This window comes from Aquarana catesbeiana, linkage group LG08, assembly GCF_042186555.1.
Source record: "Aquarana catesbeiana isolate 2022-GZ linkage group LG08, ASM4218655v1, whole genome shotgun sequence".
Classification (NCBI taxonomy): Eukaryota; Metazoa; Chordata; class Amphibia; order Anura; family Ranidae; genus Aquarana; species Aquarana catesbeiana.
This window is the reverse complement of record NC_133331.1, coordinates 271,692,408-271,713,128: the sequence shown is the minus strand read 5'-3', so window position 1 is coordinate 271,713,128 and position 20,721 is coordinate 271,692,408. Positions and strand designations below refer to the sequence as shown.

Genomic DNA, 20,721 nt, shown 5'->3' with positions numbered 1-20,721 from the left:
TCACCAAACCCGCCATCCGACGTTTGGCCCGCAGAGGGGGTGTCAAGCGCATCTCCGGACTCATCTATGAGGAGACCCGCGGAGTGCTGAAGGTTTTCCTGGAGAATGTCATCCGCGATGCCGTCACCTACACCGAGCACGCCAAGAGGAAGACCGTCACCGCCATGGATGTCGTCTATGCTCTCAAACGCCAGGGGCGCACTCTCTACGGATTCGGAGGATAAACCCTCATAGACACCTACCCACTTCTTCTACACAAAGGTCCTTCTCAGGGCCACCCACCTTCTCATACAAAGGGCTGTCTATATCATTATCTGTACTTTTCTCCCGGAGTTATACGATTCTAGCATAAATGTGGCAAAGAAAGTTATTTTTAGTCGTATATACAATCCGGTTGTACAAGGTTATTTGTTTTGTTTTTTTTTTTTCCAAAAAAGAATAGAACTTAAAGGCTTAGACGAGATTGCAGTGTGTGGCCAGTACTTAGAATGTCAGATTTCGAGTATATAATCTAATTTAGGTTAGAAGTGTCTGCAGGAGTAAATCTCTAATATAATATATATATATATATATATATATATATATATATATATATATATATATATATATATATATATATATATATTCAGAAACCACAACCACCAGATACTAATTTGTCAATAATAATGTCATGTTTATAAAATATTACTCTGATAAAGAAACATACAGAAATACGCCGTCTTCCCTGTTTAAAGCCTTGCGGACCTGATAGGAGACTACTGGAAAGGGGCGGGGCCACAACATATTAGTATTTGGCAGGGACCTTCTAAACCTTTGGCAGATTGCGTATTACAAAGAGAAAATTGATCCGCTCTTCAGTTCAGATGTGAAATATTTACTTTATTCATTAAATATAATAAAGCATCAACCAATAGCACACTTAGGATAATAATTGGTTCCATTAATGCACACAATTTGATATTGTTTGATACTTTTAGCGCTGTATTGTTGTGTATTTTATTATATGTTTAAGAATACCTACCTTTGGTAGTTGTATATAGTAGCTGCTTTTTAACCTAATAGATGACCAAGATATATCTGATTCCTATTTTACCAATCCATAAGCGCTAGATATAGTTGGAAAGGGCTATTTTTTTTTTTTGCATTCATTGTACATATTTAGCTGTGTCATGGTTACTACTATTTATTTCACATTTCTTTGTATACATATTCTGGTTGTGATATGAGAACCATCTTTCACTGATAAACGTCTGAAAGAGAAAAAAAATAGATATCAGGCAGTAACATGAAGATTTCATGATTAGATCTGTATGTGATCATTTCCCATCCTATAAAAAAGTAGAGATCTATAATAGAAGACATTTCTCTATCATGTTCTGTGTGTAGCAGTGGTGAGATCCTGGATTCTAAGAACATATAGAAGTGTTTTCTCATGGTTCAATAACAAACACAATCCTTTCCTAATTATTCCGGACTAATGAACATTAGAGTGCTAATCATATTTCTCCGATAAATGTGTCATCTGATCATCTCCTCGGTGTCGGATTTGGCGGTATTAAAGATATGAATATTTATCTGTAACGATCTACACAATTCAGGCGGGCAAATTTGAAATCTGAGCCAATCACAGCTGTGGGCGGTTCCTGCATCAGCCAGAAAATAGTCTTCTTACGAGGACTACAAAGAAATGAATTCCGAGATCTGTTTCCCGCCCAGAAAACACTTGTTCAGTAGACTTTCCATTCATCTCTATAGCAGGGCGAATTCTGTATTCGGATGTCAAACCAAAACAATTTGGAAAGTATAATTTCCAACGTATTTCTTATTCTTGGTAAATAATTCCCCTGAAATGAAGGGGGCCGTTGATCAATGTCCCCGGAAGGGTCGGCTAAGTGGATCGGAGATGACTGTAACGGTCTATTGAATTCCTGAGATCAATTTGTAGGAAGAAATTAGAAAGTTGAGCCAATCACAGTTCTTGCAGATTCCTTCAGAAGTTTTTCTTCCTCTGATGAAGGAGGTGAGGAGATCTGTGTTCCTTTTCAGTTGGAGGAATTCTTGTTTGGTATTGAATGAAATCTAATCATCCATCAGGACTCAAAGGAGAGCAATGAAGATCCTTCCCTGTAATCAGATCACTTTGTTCTATAAACTACCATGAAATAACTGCAAATAGAACATACAATCAGATCCCCGATAACAATGTATGTGTGTCTTTGTATGGAGAGGTATAATGCGGCTGAATCTTCCCACTTTACTACTGACCTGTAAAAAGTGTGAAGAATACAAAGTGTTTGCTTTCAGAGTGATCGATTAATCACAATAAAAACATTGGAGACTAGGCAACAAAACAATATATGTCGGGCTCTTTGTATGGAGAGGTGGGTGGCTCTGAAAAGAGCCGTTGTGTTGGGTAATAGAGGTGGATGAATTGGGATGATTACTTGGATTTGGCGGCGGCCTTGTGGCTCTCGGTCTTCTTGGGCAGCAGCACGGCCTGGATGTTGGGCAGGACTCCTCCCTGGGCGATGGTGACGCCGCCCAGCAGCTTGTTGAGCTCCTCGTCGTTGCGGACGGCCAGCTGGAGGTGTCGGGGGATGATGCGGGTCTTCTTGTTGTCGCGGGCGGCGTTGCCGGCCAGCTCGAGGATCTCAGCCGTCAGATACTCGAGGACGGCGGCCAGATAGACGGGAGCTCCGGCCCCGACCCGCTCGGCATAGTTCCCCTTCCAGTTCCCCTTCCTGAGCAGACGGTGAACACGACCGACTGGGAACTGCAGACCAGCCCGGGATGATCGGGTCTTGGCCTTAGCCCGAACCTTGCCTCCTTGTTTGCCGCGTCCTGACATTGTCACTGGATGATCGAGACTAGAGAATATCGCCCCACAGCCACTCCCCTTCATTTATACACTCAGTGTTCTGACGTCACACGCTGTGATTGGTCCTGTTTCAATCCAGCCAATAGTGTCCTGGCTTGTCTCTAAACCAATCTGTAAAGGAGAAAAGAAAGCATGACGTCAATCCCCATCACATGATTGAATCCTCCAATAGAAGAGTGAGGAGAGGGATGAGGCTCATCTGCATAGGACGCCTATATAAGGAGCACATGAGAGCGGCTCCAGCACATTTTCCCTTCACAGAGCGGAGAAGATATCGTTAACTCTTATCATGCCTGAACCAGCCAAGTCCGCCCCGGCGCCCAAGAAGGGCTCCAAGAAAGCCGTGACCAAGAGCCAGAAGAAGGACGGCAAGAAGCGGAGGAAGAGCAGGAAGGAGAGTTATGCCATCTACGTGTACAAGGTGCTCAAGCAGGTCCACCCCGACACCGGCATCTCGTCCAAGGCCATGGGCATCATGAACTCCTTCGTCAATGACATCTTCGAGCGCATCGCCGGCGAATCTTCCCGCCTGGCTCATTACAACAAGCGCCGCACCATCACCTCCCGGGAGATCCAGACCGCCGTCCGCCTCCTCCTGCCCGGAGAGCTGGCCAAGCACGCCGTCTCCGAGGGCACCAAGGCCGTCACCAAGTACACCAGCGCCAAGTAATCCCCCCCATCATCATCATCCCAACACAAGACACAAAGGCTCTTCTAAGAGCCACCCATCATTTCCATCAATGAGTTATCAACACGTTTTATCACAATTCTTAACCCGTTATAAATGAAGAATTAACAGATTATCTATAAAATGAGGTTTGTACAATCTGATGGCAAATTATTAATTTGAGGATGTATTATAGTGAGAATAAATCCATCCAAATTAATTTATTCTAGTTTTACTATGGGGGAGATCTGTAACTGGTACATATCTGATAGAGGTCAGTTCCCTGATCCTATACAGATCTAATGATGAAACGTGGAATACTTTATTTCCCATCATCATATAGAAAGGTAGAGATCTATGAGAGAAGTCATCTCGCTATCATGTTCTGCATTCTGAGGACTTGAAATAAGAGAACATATGGAAATATTTTACATTATTCCGTGATCTTCAGAATCAATTTTTTATTAATTTCAGACATAAAGCATTGATAATATTTCTCGGATAAATGTCTCATCTGATGATCTCAGGTCTCAGTGTCGGATTTGGCGGTATAATAGGGGCTGATTATTTGTCTGTAACGTTCTTCACTATTTAGGCGGGGAAAATTTGAAACCAGGAACTTGAACTCTGAGCCAATCAGAGTAGTGGGCGTTTAATAATCCTAATAAGAAGGATCTTTAGAGGAGGAGTAGGTCGGTCAGATTGGGAGGGGGATGAATAAACCTTCCTTTTATTCCCATCCTGATTCTCTATGGATTGCGGAGATCATCTCCACTTTCTGGCTGTATACATTCCCTATTCACCTCCTTGTACTGCACACACACCCAAGTGTTCTACCAGGAATGACCACAAGGTGGCAGAGCTGAATAAACACTTATGCCGCACTCACACATTGTTACAATAAAAGATCCTCCACAATCTCCCGCCTTACATTGTTACTTTATCTGAAATCACAAGTTAAGAAGATCGTGGTGTTCTTAACCCACAACACAATGGAGCAAGAAAATGAAACATTGTATCTACTCTATCAGCCCAGCCAAATCTTCGTCTATTTGTATCTATTTCAATCATCAACAGCAGATCAATGTACAAAGATAAAGCTATAAGCTGCCTGATAGGTAAATGACACAAATAAATACAAAGTATCAGCTACATACAAATCTGATGACAATATCACCTCGGACAGCACACAGTCCTTTATAGAAGGTAGAGGAAGATAATTGTCCCTAGGGCATTGGACATGTTTATCACCTTTACTAATATCTACACATTTATAGGTGAACTTACACATGATCTCCAATCCTGGAAACCATTTTATTCCCATCATTCCCCCCAGTGTCTGAAAACTTTTATAATTGTATTATCATCATTAGGGGATTAAAAACGTAAAGTGTTAAAAAGAGGTTCAATTGAGTAAAAAAAAAACCTAGATGCGCATATTGCAATCAAAGTGAATGTTCAGCCCAAACATTTATTTTTTCTTTTAACCATTTAAAGCAGAAGTCCGCTGAAAAAAAAAAAAAAAAAAGCCAGCAGCTACAAATACTGCAGCTGCTGACTTTTAATATATGAACACTTACCTGTGCAGGGAGCCCATGATGTCGGCAGCCAAAGCCGACCCATCCTTCGGCTCTCGGTAAGGGAATAAGGAAGTGAAGCCATGCAGCTTCACTTCATGGTTCCCTACTGCGCATGCGCGAGTCACGCTGCGTGTCCCCTCAGGTCCCTGCTGTGTTCTGTGTTTCACAGAATACAGCGTTGGAGGACGGGGTAGGCGCAATGGTATTACCCTAGGGGGGACATTATGCTGTGCCCCACCCCCCCAATTGTGGCGAATTTGCCGCAGAGACCACTTTTATCTTGTAGTGGAGGGCCCGCTGAAGACGGGGATACTGGGGTTATGGCAGCTAGCTGTTGCCATAACAAAGATATTCTCCTTCAAACAGCCGCTGTATAAGGAGGGCGGGCGGTCCGTAAGTGGTTAAAGTTTTGGATTTACATGAGAAAAGGTTACAACCTCTGTCAGGTTTTTACTACTTCAAAACATTCCATATAGAGGTGTGGGGCTTCAGTGGTAAACTTGCAAACCACAATGTGTGCACCCCATACACTCTGCAATCTGATTTCCTCCACTAACAATTACATAAAGCATCAGGTGCTTGGTAGATGGTGATCCAAGACTGATTCATTTTTATAAAGGTGAGCCGATCAACCGAGTTTGTGGACAGGCACACTCTGTGATTGGTTACAAAGCCTCCAGCAGCACTAAATGTGCGTTCAGATAGAACGCTGAATGCAGGACAGGCCAGTAGCTCAATTGCATACTGTGCAAGCTCTAGCCAGTGATCCATCCTCAAGATCCAGTAACTTTTGTCCGTTTTTAGGTCTTTAATCGCCAGCATGAGTTCAGAGGAATCTATGGGACTTTCAAGTTGAGTAATATCCTCTGCCCTGAGGGAAGGGAGGCCTGAATCCCTCAGAAATTCTTGTATCACCTTCAGCCTATTGTCTGATAAGTCTGATGGTCTGTGTGGAGTTGGGAGATTGTAGAGATTGGTATAAAACTTGTGAAAATGTTGCGTTATTTTGTCAGTTGTCCTGTCAATTTTGCCCCCTTTGTTCTGGATTCCTGTAATGTTCTGTGTGGCCATGGTGGTTCTTAGGTGTGAAATTTCCCTGTCCTAAACTTTCTTTCTTTGTGATCCCCATTTGATCAATTCACCTCTGATGGAGCACTTGTGAGCCTCCCAAACCGTCAGCGGGTCCATACCTGGGGTCACATTGATTCTAAAGAAGTCTTTTAAGGATTTGTTCAGTTTGGAGAGCAAGACAGGATCTGTTAAGAGAGAGGAATTTAGTCTCCACATTTCAGATTTTTTTTTTTTTTTTGGGGGGGGGGGGGGGGGGGATTCTGCAAGATTTAGAGTAATGGAAACTGGGGCATGGTCATAAATTGTCTGGATCCCTATATGGGCTTCTGAAGACTAAGTGAAGGTCCCTTTGTGTAATGAAAATATAATCAATCCTTGAGTGGCGCTTGTGTGGAATTGAATTAAAGGAGAAGTCTCTACCATCCGGATGTAAAAAGCGCCAGGTGTCTACAAGTTCTACCGAGTGAAGAAGGGGTTTAATTCTCTTTAGTATCTTAAAGGTGATGAGTAGGGATGAGCTTCGAGTTCGAGTCGAACTCATGTTCGACTCGAACATCGGCTGTTCGCCAGTTTGCCGGACAGCGAACAATTTGGGGTGTTTGCGGCAAATTCGAATGCCACGGAACACCCTTTAAAAGTCTATGGGAGAAATCAAAAGTGATAATTTTAAAGGCTTATATGCATGGTATTGTCATAAAAAGTGTTTGGGGACCTGAGTCCTGCCCCAGGGGACATGGATCAATGCAAAAAAAAGTTTTAAAAATGGCCGTTTTTTCGGGAGCAGTGATTTTAATAATGCTTAAAGTGAAACAATAAAAATGTAATATCCCTTTAAATTTCGTACCTGGGGGGTGTCTATAGTATGCCTGTAAAGGGGTGCATGTTTCCCATGTTTAAAACAGTCTGAAAGCAAAATTACATTTCAAAGGAAAAAAAGCCATTTCAAACTAATTGCGGCTATTAATGAATTGCCAGTCCGACAATACACATAAAAGTTCATTGATAAAAATGGCATGGAAATTCCCCACAGGGGAACCCCGAACAAAAATTAAAAAAAAAATTACGTGGGGGGTCCCCCTAAATTCCATACCAGGCCCTTCAGAACACCCACGGCCTACCGCCGTCTTGAGGCCTGTGAAGCCTCCAACGTCCCTGGGCTCGAGTGCCGCGCTCGGCGGTATGGGGGGCAATCAATCTACCCACATCCAAAGTGGGCATCTCCGGGAGATTACTGGCCAATACGCAACCCCCTAACAACCACCAAAAGACCAAAGAAAGGCTGTTTTTGGTCATTCAGAGCCGGCCGCCATCTTGGGGCCTAACGTTCAGGACAGACCCTACACACCCAGGTACTGTACCCTAGCTACACTGTGCCATCCTCCCTGAACCCCCACTCATACAGAAATCAGGCCCTGAAAAAAATCCCGACCCCGCACTGCTAGATTGGCATCACTGCCCCCTCCAGCCTGTTTCTCCGAGACCCGGTACCTGCCTGCTGCCCCTCTTCAGGCGTGCAGCCCTGCTCCAACACCGGACACATTATGGATACACCCCCCCCCCACCCCCACCCCCCGATCCGCATCTCTAAAAAATGGCCTATCGGAAACATACACAGCCTCTAAATGTGACAGGCATGTAAGCCTAATACTTTGCTCCCCTCCGTCTCTCCGAGACTCCAGTTAACCGTTCTGAAACAACACCAGCCATAGGAGTCATCTCCTCAGCCTCCCATAGTGAGCGTGCACCCCATGGGAAAAATCAGAGACCAAAGGAAGAATTACGCCTCAGTGTTCTCCTCCCCCTAAACCTCTGGCTGGAGCCAACCCAGGGGATGTGATTGTCAGGTTTCACTACTTTGACAACAAAGAAGCCTTAACCATCGCCACCCGTAATCAATCAAACAAAGTCTGCAAAAAGACTTGAGACTGGGGCGGAGGTTCAACTCCAGCAGGACAATGACTCTAAACATACAGCCAGTGCTAAAATGGAATGGTTTAGATCAAAGCATATTCATGTGTTAGAATGGCCCAGTCAAAGTCCAGACCTAAATCCAACTGAAAATCTGTGGCGAGACTTGCTGTTCACAGATGCTCTCCATCCAATCTGACAGAGCTTGAGCTATTTTGCAAAGAAGAATGGTCAAAAAAATGTCATTCTCTAGATGTGCAAAGCTGGTAGAGACCTCCCCAAAATGACTTGCAGCTGTAATTGCAGCAAAAGGCCAATAAAATATATTTACATTTCTGGTTGTAACATGACAAAATGTGGAAAATTTCAAGGGGTATGAATACTTCTTCAAGCCATTGTAAACAGGTGCTCAGAGAAATATACTCTGAAGGGCGTTAGTAGTTGGTCCAAAGTCTCTAACCACTTAAGGACCAAGACTCTTTTTGAGATTTGTTGTTTACAAGTTAAAAACAGATTTTTTTTTTTTTTTCTAGAAAATTACTTAGAACCCCAAACATTAGACATTTTTTTCTAACACCCTAGAGAATAAAATGGCGGTCATTGCAATACTTTCAGTCAGACTGTATTTGTGCAGCGGTCTTACAAGCGCACTTTTTTTGGGGAAAAAAATACACTTTTTTGAATTAAAAAATAAGACCACAGTAGAGTTAGCCCAATTTTTTATATTGTAATAAAAAATGTTATGCCGAGTAAAATGATACTAAACATGTCATGCTTCAAAATTGCTCCCGCTCGTGGAATAGCGACAAACTTTTACCCTTAAAAATCTCCATAGGCGATGTTTAAAAACATTCTACAGGTTGCATGTTTTGAGTTACAGAGGAGGCCTCGGGCTAAAATTATTGTTTTTACTCTACCGATCACGGCAATACCTCACATTTGTGGTTTGATCACCATTTTCATATGTGGGCGCTACTCATGTATGTGCTCGCTTCTGCGGGACGGGGAGCGCTTAAAGCATTTTTTTTTTTTTTCTTATTTAGGAATAAGCTTTCTGTTCAGGTCGAACATGAGTTCGACTCGAACATTGGCTGTTCGACCGTTCGTCGAAAACTGAACATTATGGGCCATTTGCTCCAAATTTGAGCGGCGCATAACGGCCCATAATCTACTGCGGGAGCGCAGTGCATTGCTGTATGATGATTGGCCAGAGCATGCACCATGACCTGCATGCTTTGGCCAATCACAGCACCCTCAGCTAAGAGAGCCATAATTGGCCAAAGGCAGGGTGCCTTTGGCCAATCATGGCTCAGGGGGACTAAGTTCACGCCCCACACTATATAAGGCCGCCTGCACGTCGGCCTTGTGTAGTGTGTCATTGGCGTGGATGGAGAGAGAGCGTCATTCATATTGAGCAGGCAGGCAGAAGGCAGATTATTCAGTTAGCTGCAGTGTAATATATATATATATATATATATATATATATATATATATATATATATATATATATATATATATATATATATATATATATATATATATATATATATATATATATATATATATATATATATATATATACAGTCAGATATACTGTGTACCGTTTCTAATATACTTCAGGCGGTGTACACAGTGTACAGTGCTGTGCACCCATAGTGCAGTTGCTCATACTTTTCTGGTGGTCAATACAGTACACCCATAGTTGTTATTAAACTTATGTTGGTGTACACAGTAATGTGCACCCCTAGTGCAGTTGCTACTACTTTCCTGGTGGTGTACACAATACATACAGTGTACCCATAGTTGTTATTATACTTCTGTTGGTGTACACAGTACTGTGCACCCCTAGTGCAGTTGCTACTACTTTCCTGGTGGTGTACACAGTACACAATACAGTGTAGTTTTGTTTTGGTAATCAGAATTTACAGCATGTCCGGAAGGCCAGCAAGGAGAGGCAGACGCTCACAGGCCAATATAAGAGGGCAAGCAGGCTCTGTGTCTACAGTCGGCAGTGCTGGTTGTGGACACGGTGCATCCTCAGCACATGGCCGTGGGGCAAGCTTGTCCTTTTTTCCTGCAGCTGGCCGTGTTATCGAGCCACAACATGCAGAAGAGTTGGTGGAATGGATAACAAAGCCGTCCTCATCCTCCTCGTCCTCTGTCACCCAGGCTCAGAGTAGTTTGCCTGCCAATGCAGCTGCCAAAGTGGCCTATTCCATCAGCTCCATGTCAACAGTCACTCCTTCCGTAGCCCCACCATCATGCACAAAGGAGTACCCAGGTTGAGGAAGGGAGTAACATCAGCCTAGAGAGAGAGGGTGCCCAAGAAGGTCAAGAAACTAGCAGTCATGTTCCCCCACCTGCAGCATACTGCCAAGTTTGCTCCAGTTATGAGGAGGGAGGGGATGATGAGGTCACTGACTCTACTTAGGTGCCTGATAGAAGAGAGGAGGAGGAGGCACATCTCCAACGAGGTAGGATGCCCTCCAGGGGGCAGCTTAAGGGCAGCCACCCTATTGCATCACACCGCAGAGCTAAGCAGATGCAGGGCACTGCTGACTCCCCGCATATTTTGAAAAGTTCATTAGTGTGGGCCTTTTTTGACACATGTGCAGCAGATCGCACCATTGCTGTTTGCAACAAATGTCTGAAGTGCATCAAGCGTGGCCAAAACAGCAGACACTTGGGCACCACATGCTTGACCAGACATATGACGACCTCCCACGCAGTCCGTTGGCAACAGCACTTAAAAGACCCACATCAAAGAACAAGGTGGACCTCTCCTTGCTCCTCATCAGCTGGGATCTCCAACCCTTCTATACCTCCAGTCCTCTCAGAAACCTTCACTGAGAGGAATGAAGGTATAGAAATAGGTGTCTCAAGTACTTGAGGCCAATCTGCTAGCGGTACACCAACATCGGATTTTAGCAGGCAAATTTCCCTACCCCAGTTGCTAAACCGTCAAAAGAAATTTGGTCCCAGCCATCCATATTCTCAGCGTCTGAATGCTAGCTTGGCCAAATTTCTAGCACTGCAACTGCTGCCTTTTCAGCTGGTAGACTCTGCCCCCTTTTGTGAATTTGTGGAATGTGCGGTACCTCAGTGGCAGGTTCCCAAATGCCATTTCTTTTCACAGAAGGCCATTGTGGCTCTCTACCAGCATGTGGAAGGCAATGTCTTGGCCTTGTTGGACAGGGCAGTCAGCAGTAAGATGCATATTACTGCTGACTCATGGTCCAGCAGGCATGGACAGGGACATTACCTTGCTTTCACGGCACACTGGGTAACTCTGCTGGCAGCTGGGAAGGATGCAGGACAGGGTTCAGTATTGTTGGAGCTTGTTCCGCCACCACGCCTCCAAAATGCTAGTGGTGATTCTGCCACAGCTCTCTCCTCCACCCCCTCCTCTTCTTCTTCCTCTATGGCCTCTTCCTCTGCAGATTTCTCCTCTGAACCAGCGGTGCTCCGTAGGCGTTCAAGGGGCTATGCAAGTACGCAGGCAAAAAGATGCCATGCAGTGCTTGAGTTGGTCTGCTTAGGGGACAGGAGCCATACTGGGGCAGAGATTCTGTCAGCTCTGCAGGGGCTGGCTCACAGGTAGTTGACGCCACGCCAGCTTCAGCCAGGAATGGTTGTATGTGACAATGGCACAACCTCCTCTCCACCCTCCGACAGGGACACTTGACCTATGTTTCCTGTTTGGCTCACATCCTGAATTTGGTGGTGCAGCGGTTCTTGAGCAGGTACCCGGGCTTCCAGGATTTCCTGAGGCAGGCCAGAAAAGTCTGTGGTCATTTCCGCCGGTCATATAATGCCAGTGCTCGGCGGGCTGACATTCAAAGAGAATGCAACCTGCCCAAGAACCACCTCATTTGTGACATGCCCACCAGGTGGAACTCGACGTTGGCAATGCTGCAGCGGCTGCACACACAGCAGAGGGCCATCAATGAGTACCTGTGTGAGTATGGCACCAGGACAGGGTCAGGGGAGCTTGGCTTTTTTTGTCACACCAGTGGCTACTGATCATGGTTGCATGCACTGTCCTGCCACCATTTGAGGAGGCCACGAGGATGGTGAGCAGTGACAGTGCATGAATCAGTGATACTTTCCCTCTTGTCTTCCTGTTGGAGCACACGCTTCATGGAATAATGGAGAGGGCACTTGAGGCAAAACAGCGGGAGGAAGAGGAGGACTTGGATCCCCCTTGAGAGGCAATCCGTCCCACATTTCACACTCAACTTTTTAGCAGGGAGACCTCCTAAACATAGACCGGCTATTTTAGCCCCTACCTTATCTCACTCCTTAGCCCTCCGTGATCCATTACACAAAAGTGCCAACTTGATATCTCCCTTAAGGCCTCTCACACACCTGTTTCACAACCCCGACTTTCCCCCTGGGATGAATATATATGCATTTCATTGGTGGCTGAACAAAGGCCTCTTCAGGATAGGCCATTTCTTTACACCTAACGGCCCTATCTCATTGGGCCATTGCCTGAGTACACTGGAAATGCCAGCCTCAGAAACCTTCAGACTGTCGCAAATACGGCACATCCTTTGCTCTCTTTGGACTGACAAATTGAACACTCCTAAGGTCACGATGGATGAACAATGGTGCTCCTCGATAGGCTCACAAAAAGGTGGGATCTCCATTATCTACCTTTTCCTGGCAGATAGGACAGATGTCCCGGCATACGCACGATCCTGGGAGTTGGACCTGGACATCCAGTGGGATCCTGACATGTGGTTCCAAGCCTTCAGCAGATCATCTAAAGGTATCTTAAATATTGCTTTGATAGAGGCTAACATTAAAGTTTTCACTAAATGGTACTATGTCCCAGCCAGGCTCTCTAGGATATTCCCAGACTCCTCCCCTCTATGTTACAGAGGCTGTGGTCATATGGGCACGATGCATCATATCTGGTGGACGTGCCCCCACATACGGAGCTACTGGAATCAATTTCTCCATCTTCTGCGGAGAGTCTCTGGGATAGATGTACCACAGGACCCCACATACATCTTGCTAAACCGCAAAGTACACAACACACCTAAAACCACACAACAACTTATCTTCTTTATGTGTTTGGGAGCCAAAATCACACTAGCAAAAGCCTGGAAAAACCCCTCAGTGTCCATTTCGGCCACCAAGCAGAAGATTTTGTGGATAATGTCACAGGAACAAATGGTGGCGAAACTGCGTGATAAAGTCCAACGCTTTGAAGGGATCTGGGAACCTTGGGCCAAGTATGTCCGAGTCCCACTTTACCCAGGTCATCTACTAATGTAGGGGGGAGTTCAGCGAGACTACACTCCTTCCTCACATACCTCACCCCAACTCCCTTCCTCTTCCCTCTTCTTTCTTCCTCCTTCTTGCTCCTCTTTCACTCTCTTTCCCCTCTTCTTCCTCACACTCTCTAACATCAGATTTTAGTTTTACAAGGCTTAGATCTTTCCATAAGCCTTACATAGATTGTCCTCAACTGTTAGTTTGGTAACCTAGCATAGGGGACAGCCAGTCACTTTTATTTCTCTAACCCGGGCAATGAGACCGTTGGCTCCATCCTGGGGGTTGCGACGCCTGGGGATCTTCCTGGCGGGAGCGGCTCCCCAGGGGAACCGATGGGTGATAAGGGGTTGCCTCACCCGGGAGGGCTCCTGGTGCTCTCACACCCCACAGTGTGTTCCCATTGGGGTGGGGTGATGATCTTGGGGGCCTGCTCAGGGGGAGCATCCCTGTTGAAATTCCTTTCAGGCTGTCCATCTTATGTGGTAAAATACTTAGGTTCCCAGCCAAACTGAACAACAGGCGCGGGAGGTCGGAGCGTTTTGCCCCCTCCTGCCTGGCGACTTATTTATTCTGGGGGAACCCTCTTCGGGAAGGATTAACAGACAGTATAAGTTATAATGCATGTCCTGAGAGTAACATTATACCCTGAGATTAAAGGTTCTACACAATGTGAATTTTTTTTTTTTTATCTTGTCTAGGGCCCCTGGTATTCCTATCTCCTCTTCTTCCTAGCTAGATCTTCCAATTACATAAGAGGAAGGTGCATAGTGTGCACTATAAGGTTACGTCTTTAAATGTACCAGGGCTGCATTGTTATATCACCCTTGTAAGAGATATTTTGTTCATCCAATGTATTTCCTTCCATTGGCTGCCTTAGTAATTGAGTATTGTGTTGTATGTTATGTATACATTGTCATTGTTACATCTACTTTGCAAAAAATTACAATTTTTGATCTAATATTTCACAGCAGGGCCTGTTCCTGCGCTCAACAAAAGTATCTGTGAGGCTTTACAGTGTTGTACCACCACAACCACCACCACCACCACTGCCTAAGGCCCAATTTTTCTGCCCCTGTTTAACAGGGGCATGTAATTACAATTATTGATATAATATTTCACAGCAGGGCCCTTTCCAGCGTCCACCAGGAGTAACTGTGAGGGCTTACAATGTTCTGGTACCACCAGCACCTAAGGCCCAAATTTCTGCAGAGTGTATAGGGCAGGCCGTATAGTATATACAGGAGGTCCCATGTTTTCAAACATCCAACTTACAAACAACTTCTACTTAGAAATGGAATGAGACAACAATGAGAGGAAATCTACCCCTAGGAAGAGAAATTCTCTCCTGTAAGTGTTATTATGGGAAAAAGGTGTCTCCCCACTCATGCTTTATCACCAATCCTTGTTTCCCTAATGACCCAAAAGTTTCAAAATCCAATTGTCATTGGGACAGAAAGTGAGGTGAAATCTTCTGAAGAGGTGCACAGACAGCAAAACAAATGTTACAGGGGTGATGATAACTCTTCCCCATGTTATCCAAAAAGCTTAAAAATAGATTTTTTAGCTGGAGCTACATTTACAAAATGTAGCTGTTCCAAATTACAAACAGATTCAACTTAAGAACAAACCTACAGTCCCTATCTTGTTTGTAACCTGGGGACTGCCTGTATACTGCTGCTGTTCAGAGTATATAGGGCCTGTGGGACTCACACTTTTTTTTTTTTTTCTTTTAATTAGATAGCGGGGTTCACCTTAATATCCATACCAGACCCAAAGGGCCTGGTAATGGGCTGAGGGGGGGGCAACATTACATTACAGCCACAAGCAGTTTTAAATGACTTTTTTTTTTTCCCTTTAGAAATGTCATTATGCTGTGGTACTGTTCTAAACACAGGGAAATTGTGCCACTTTACAGGCATACTATAGACACCCCCCCCCAGGCAGATATTTAAAGGAATATTACACTTTTATTGTTTCACTTTAAGTATTATTAAAACACTGCTCCTGAAAAAACTGCCGTTTAAAAAAAAATAAAAAAAATGCATTGATACATGTCCCCTGGGGCAGGACCCAGGTCCCCAAACACTTTTTTATGACAATAACTTGCATATTAGCCTTTAAAATTAGCACTTTTGATGTTTCATGTTCGAGTCCCATAGACTTTAACGGGGTTCGTGTGATCACACAAATTTTAGGTCTGTTTGCATGTTCTGCTGCAACCCGAACTGGGGGGGGGGGGTGTTCAGCTCATCCCTATTCTTATTTTATTTATTTATTTTTTTTTTTTTTTACATTGTTCTTTAAAAGAAAAAATGAAAGGTGTCACTTGTATTCCTATTACAAGGAATGAAAACATCCCTTGTAATAGAAAAAAAAAAAGCATGACAGGACCTCTTAAATATGAGATCTGGGGTCAAAAAGGCCTCAGATCTCATATTTACACAAAAATGCGATTAAAAAAAAAAAAAAAAAAAAAGTCACTTAAAGAACAAAAAAGTCCCTTTTATGAGCTATGGGCAGAAGTGACGTTTTGACTTCGCTTCCACCCTACAATAGTATGGAGACGGGTGGGGTTCATCTTCCCCTCACTCATCTCCATGGCACACAAGGGACAGCATCCGATCGCCTCCACCACTGCCGACGGAGGGCACCAGCGTGGCGGGAGGGGGGCCCCTCTCCCGCCACCAATAAAAGTAAATCTGCCACAAAGACTACTATTATCGGAAAGCGAGCTGCCGGCCGAAGAAGAGAATACCGGGGTTATGGCAGCTAGCTGCTGCCATAACAACAATATTCCTCTTCAAAGTTAGGATGTATATTGGCGTGTGGCGGTCCAGAAGTGGCTAGAGGGGTCGTTGAAGGGTATCCGTGGGTTGATTAAAAAAAAGTATCTTATAAAATTGAGAACTATGGACTGTTAGAATATAAGTGCTAAATAATTGGGGTGCAAAGAAACATTCCAGATCAGTACGGTGTAGATCTGGACAACAATGTGTAGGTAGCTAGAAAAAAAAAAAAAAAGAAAGACAAACAATATGCCGCAGTCTCCCAGCTTAAAGTGGGTACATAGGATCAAAAGCAGCCATCAGGAGGATCCTGGTCAAGTATTTTGGAGAGACCAGTCAGTTTTCATTGGACATGAGCATGATGGAAAGGGTGCTTGTTCAGTTGTAGGCTGTATATGCCACTCTTCTCAGTAGGCGTAGGCCCTCTACCAGGGTACGGATTGTATTAGATAGCTAAAATGATGATTATCAGCAAAGTTCTTATTACTGATTGTTTAAATTGGGGAATGAAATGTTGATGGATTGGTTCCTTGATCAATAAACTCATGAAATGATATTTGAGATACAAGAATTTGAAACAAACATTATTCCTCCTGAGTAGCTGTTTAGCAAAATGTAGCAATCGGCTTACTCGAAGTATCTGGATAACACTTTATGTATCATGATGACCAGATAATGATACATAGCACATAAAACATGACATTGTGTAATCAGCTGAGACATTTGTATGTATAACAATCTCTGCCATCACATCACACAAGGATCTCATGTCACCGGCTGATGTTTTTGTTCCAGGCTCCTTCTACTCAGCTATAGATGAGCAGAGTTCTGTATTAGAGGGAAATGTTTCCTGATCTTCACTCTTCACTCATCTAATGTGAAGATCATTCTAGTGGGAGATGTGAGAAGATTGTTTTCTGGGTAGAATTTGTGTAGAAAACAAGATAGAAGGAAGAATGGGACACACACTCAGGAGGATGGCTGTGTTTGCAGGCCCTGTGTTCAGCCTCCTCAGCAGCTCCTGACAGCTGTATGTGACCCCCCGATAAGTGACAGTCCAGTGAGCAGATCGGGTCCCCGATGAAGATCGGACATCGTTCTATTCCCAATAAAAGTCGTTTTTCTCTCTGCCCGGGAAACACAACAAGAGAGAGAAGATTCCCCAACTCGGGAGTGAAAGTCAGTGGGCGTGTCTTATTTGCAACCAATAGCAGTAGGCACTAAAGCTTTCTGCCGACCAATAGCAGTGCAGAACGTCTCTATATAAGCCAAAGCGACAAATGCAATTGTATCTATTACAGTGCTAATATTTGCAGAATCATGACGGAGACTGAGAGCGCCCCATCCCCCACTCCTCCAGCGGAGCCCGCCGCCAAGAAGAAGGCGACTAAGAAGGCGGCAGCCGGAGGAGCCAAGAAAGGCAGCAAGAAGCCGTCCGGTCCCAGCGTGTCCGACCTCATCGTCACAGCCGTGGCCGCTTCCAAGGAGCGCAGCGGGGTCTCCCTGGCCGCCCTCAAGAAGCTCCTGGCCGCCGGAGGATACGATGTGGACAAGAACAACAGCCGCCTCAAGATCGCCATCAGAGCGCTGGTGACTAAGGGGAGCCTCGTCCAGGTCAAAGGACATGGAGCCTCCGGATCCTTCAAGATCAACAAGAAGCAGCAAGAGGGCGACAAGGCCAAGAAAGTCACCAAGAAGAAGCCATCGGCTGCGGCCAAGCCCAAGAAACCTGCGGCCGCCAAGAAGCCAGCCAAGTCCCCCAAGAAGAAAGTCCCCAGCAAAGCAGCCAAGAGCCCCAAGAAGGCCGCCAAGAAACCGGCAAAGGCTGCAGCTTCTCCCGCCAAGAAGGCGACAAAGAGCCCCAAGAAGCCCAAAGCTGCAGCCAAGCCGAAAAAAGCCGCCAAGAGTCCGGCTAAGAAGGCGGCTAAACACAAGACAGCAGCCAAGCCCAAGAAGGCCGCTCCGAAGAAGAAATAAAGGAAGGCGGCAGTAGCCGGAGAACTCCTTCATCTCCACCCCCCAAAGGCTCTTCTCAGAGCCACCTACCTCCTCCTAACAGAGCTACACCTACCTACCTACACCTACCTTCTCCTAACAGAGCTACACCTACCTACCTACCTACACCCACCTCCTCCTAACAGAGCTACACCTACCTACCTACACCACCTCCTCCTAACATAGCCACACCCACCTCCTCCTAACCAAGCCCCCCACATACCTACCTAAACCCACCAGGGGCCGCATAGACTTTACACACAGTCTAGATGAGATGATATGTTCCCATCACACATTGTACATTCATCCCTTGCAGGGAATCTCAGATTCCATTTTATGACAAATCCCACAAATGATTACTAGAGATCCTGTAGATCGGAAATCCTTCCTGCTATAAAGGATCTTTTCAGGGGCCCCACCCCACACACATCTGTCATGTGCAGATAGGAGACCTGGAGGTCCCCGACAATTCCCGCACAGTCTGTGGGATCTCCCGGGGGAGGGGGACATTCACACTTCCTCTTTCTAGATGATCGTTCAGGATCTTCAATATTTCATGTGATCGGTATGAGGGAAATCATTGTACTGATCGGACATGTTAGAATGATCAGCAACAAGAACATTGTGTTATGAGGAGAATGGACTCTTCACTGTCATAGAATAGAATTCCATATTTTCACCATATTGTCACAACAGATAGTGGAAGGTGTTCCGCACACACTCACCGTACAGATCACTATCTGCTGACATATCAAATAATTTGAGGCTTGGAATGATAAATGTACAACTCTCTCCAGGGTGCCAATAATTGTCTTCTGTAGATAATGAGTGAGAAGAAATAAAGAAAGAGTGTAAGATGTGCTGATGGGAAGGTGTAACAATGTGATCGGTGTGTGTGTGAGAGGGGAAGATTGGAGAAAGTTGTAGAATAGCAGAGGAGAGATTCCTGTGATAGATCGGGGAGAGGAAATCTCGTCTTCATACAGAAGAATGAATAGTGAGTGTGAGATTTCTTACTAGTCAGTTGTAGGATTTCTACACCGGAGCTGAGAAAGAGGTGATCCCGGGATCTGTGTACAGGAGGGGAGGAGATGACTTTGTATTTCTCTTGAACAGGTTTTCTTTCCCGATCTCCTGGTAATGATGAGGGAAGTCTAGAGATATGAAGAGAATCTTTCTAGGAAGGTGTCTTGTTCTCCTCTCCTATATATTGTATTGTGGTGAGAAGAGATCGGCACGAGAAAAGATCTCCTTCCTAGAGAAGTGTGAATTGTTACTTTGTAATCATCTTAGAAATGTTAGAGATGTGAGTGCGGTGTGATGGGGGGTGTAGAGATGTGGTGAGGAGTATTTGTATGATGTAGTGGTGATGAGATAGTATGGAGCTCTTTGTGAGGAGGATGTGGTGGCTCTGAGAAGAGCCTTTGTATTGTGTGGGGGGTGATGAGGATGTTGGTCGGGGGGTATATTAGGCCCTCTCTCCGCGGATGCGGCGTGCCAGCTGGATGTCTTTGGGCATGATGGTGACCCTCTTGGCATGGATGGCGCAGAGGTTGGTGTCCTCGAAGAGTCCTACGAGATAAGCCTCGGAGGCTTCCTGCAGAGCCATGACGGCGGAGCTCTGGAAGCGCAGATCGGTCTTGAAGTCCTGGGCGATCTCTCGGACGAGGCGCTGGAAGGGCAGCTTGCGGATGAGCAGCTCGGTGGATTTCTGGTAGCGGCGGATCTCTCGGAGAGCCACGGTGCCGGGCCTGTAACGGTGAGGCTTCTTGACTCCGCCGGTGGCCGGGGCGCTCTTGCGGGCGGCTTTGGTGGCCAGCTGCTTGCGGGGAGCTTTCCCTCCGGTGGACTTACGAGCGGTCTGCTTGGTTCTTGCCATGGCTGATCGATGCTTCCAATCTCCAGAAGAAACACAAGTGTGAGAACACGGGCTGTGCGGCGTCTATTTATACACATCACTGCCTTCTGATTGGACAACTAACTCACACCCCTTTTCATGATTGGTTTACTTTAAAAAAAAAAGCGCCATTTTTAAAATGCCCGCCAAGATCTGCCCGTTATCTGTGTTAGTAGAGTTACCTTCTTTGTGTGGGGTGGGGGAGGGGAGTTCCTCCACATATTACCAAAAAGGGAAAATATTATTCAGACATATTTTTATAATCAAAGATTAGAGACTCTTCTCGGTGTAAGAATTAGGAGCTCTGACATTGGAATGCTCGTCTCCATAATACAGAACATCCTCCTCCGATCTCACTGATCGGATTATTCCGTTCTTTAGTAAATAACAAGTAGAAAGGTGACTTGTACAGCTTGTTCCATCCAGCACAATTCTGTACTAACATGGAGGGACAGATCGCTGAGCAGACAATGAATCGTGTCCCCCCAGCATTGTCCTCCCTGCTCCGGACACATCTGGGATCGGTCGCTGTTCTCATTGGTTTCTATCAGATCCATGTGGATACAATTCAACTAAACTGCTCCAATGTATTCTCTATGGAAGAGCAACACTGACACCTGCTGGTGACAAGAGAAATGACTTCTGTGCGGGGA

At 45.3% G+C, this 20,721-nt stretch overlaps 2 protein-coding genes across 2 annotated transcripts; one reads left to right on the top strand and one right to left on the bottom strand.

The window, feature by feature from the left end:
* The first annotated feature begins 17,476 nt into the window (after window positions 1-17,476).
* LOC141105384 (histone H1.01-like) lies at window positions 17,477-18,168 on the top strand. Its single transcript, XM_073595252.1, has one exon. It carries the CDS (start codon window positions 17,497-17,499, stop codon window positions 18,151-18,153), a length of 657 nt encoding a protein of 218 aa, XP_073451353.1. The 5' UTR covers window positions 17,477-17,496; the 3' UTR covers window positions 18,154-18,168.
* A 1,467-nt stretch (window positions 18,169-19,635) lies between these two features.
* On the bottom strand, window positions 19,636-20,086 carry LOC141105383 (histone H3). Its single transcript, XM_073595250.1, has one exon. It carries the CDS (start codon window positions 20,048-20,050, stop codon window positions 19,640-19,642), a length of 411 nt encoding a protein of 136 aa, XP_073451351.1. The 5' UTR covers window positions 20,051-20,086; the 3' UTR covers window positions 19,636-19,639.
* Window positions 20,087-20,721: the final 635 nt, after the last annotated feature.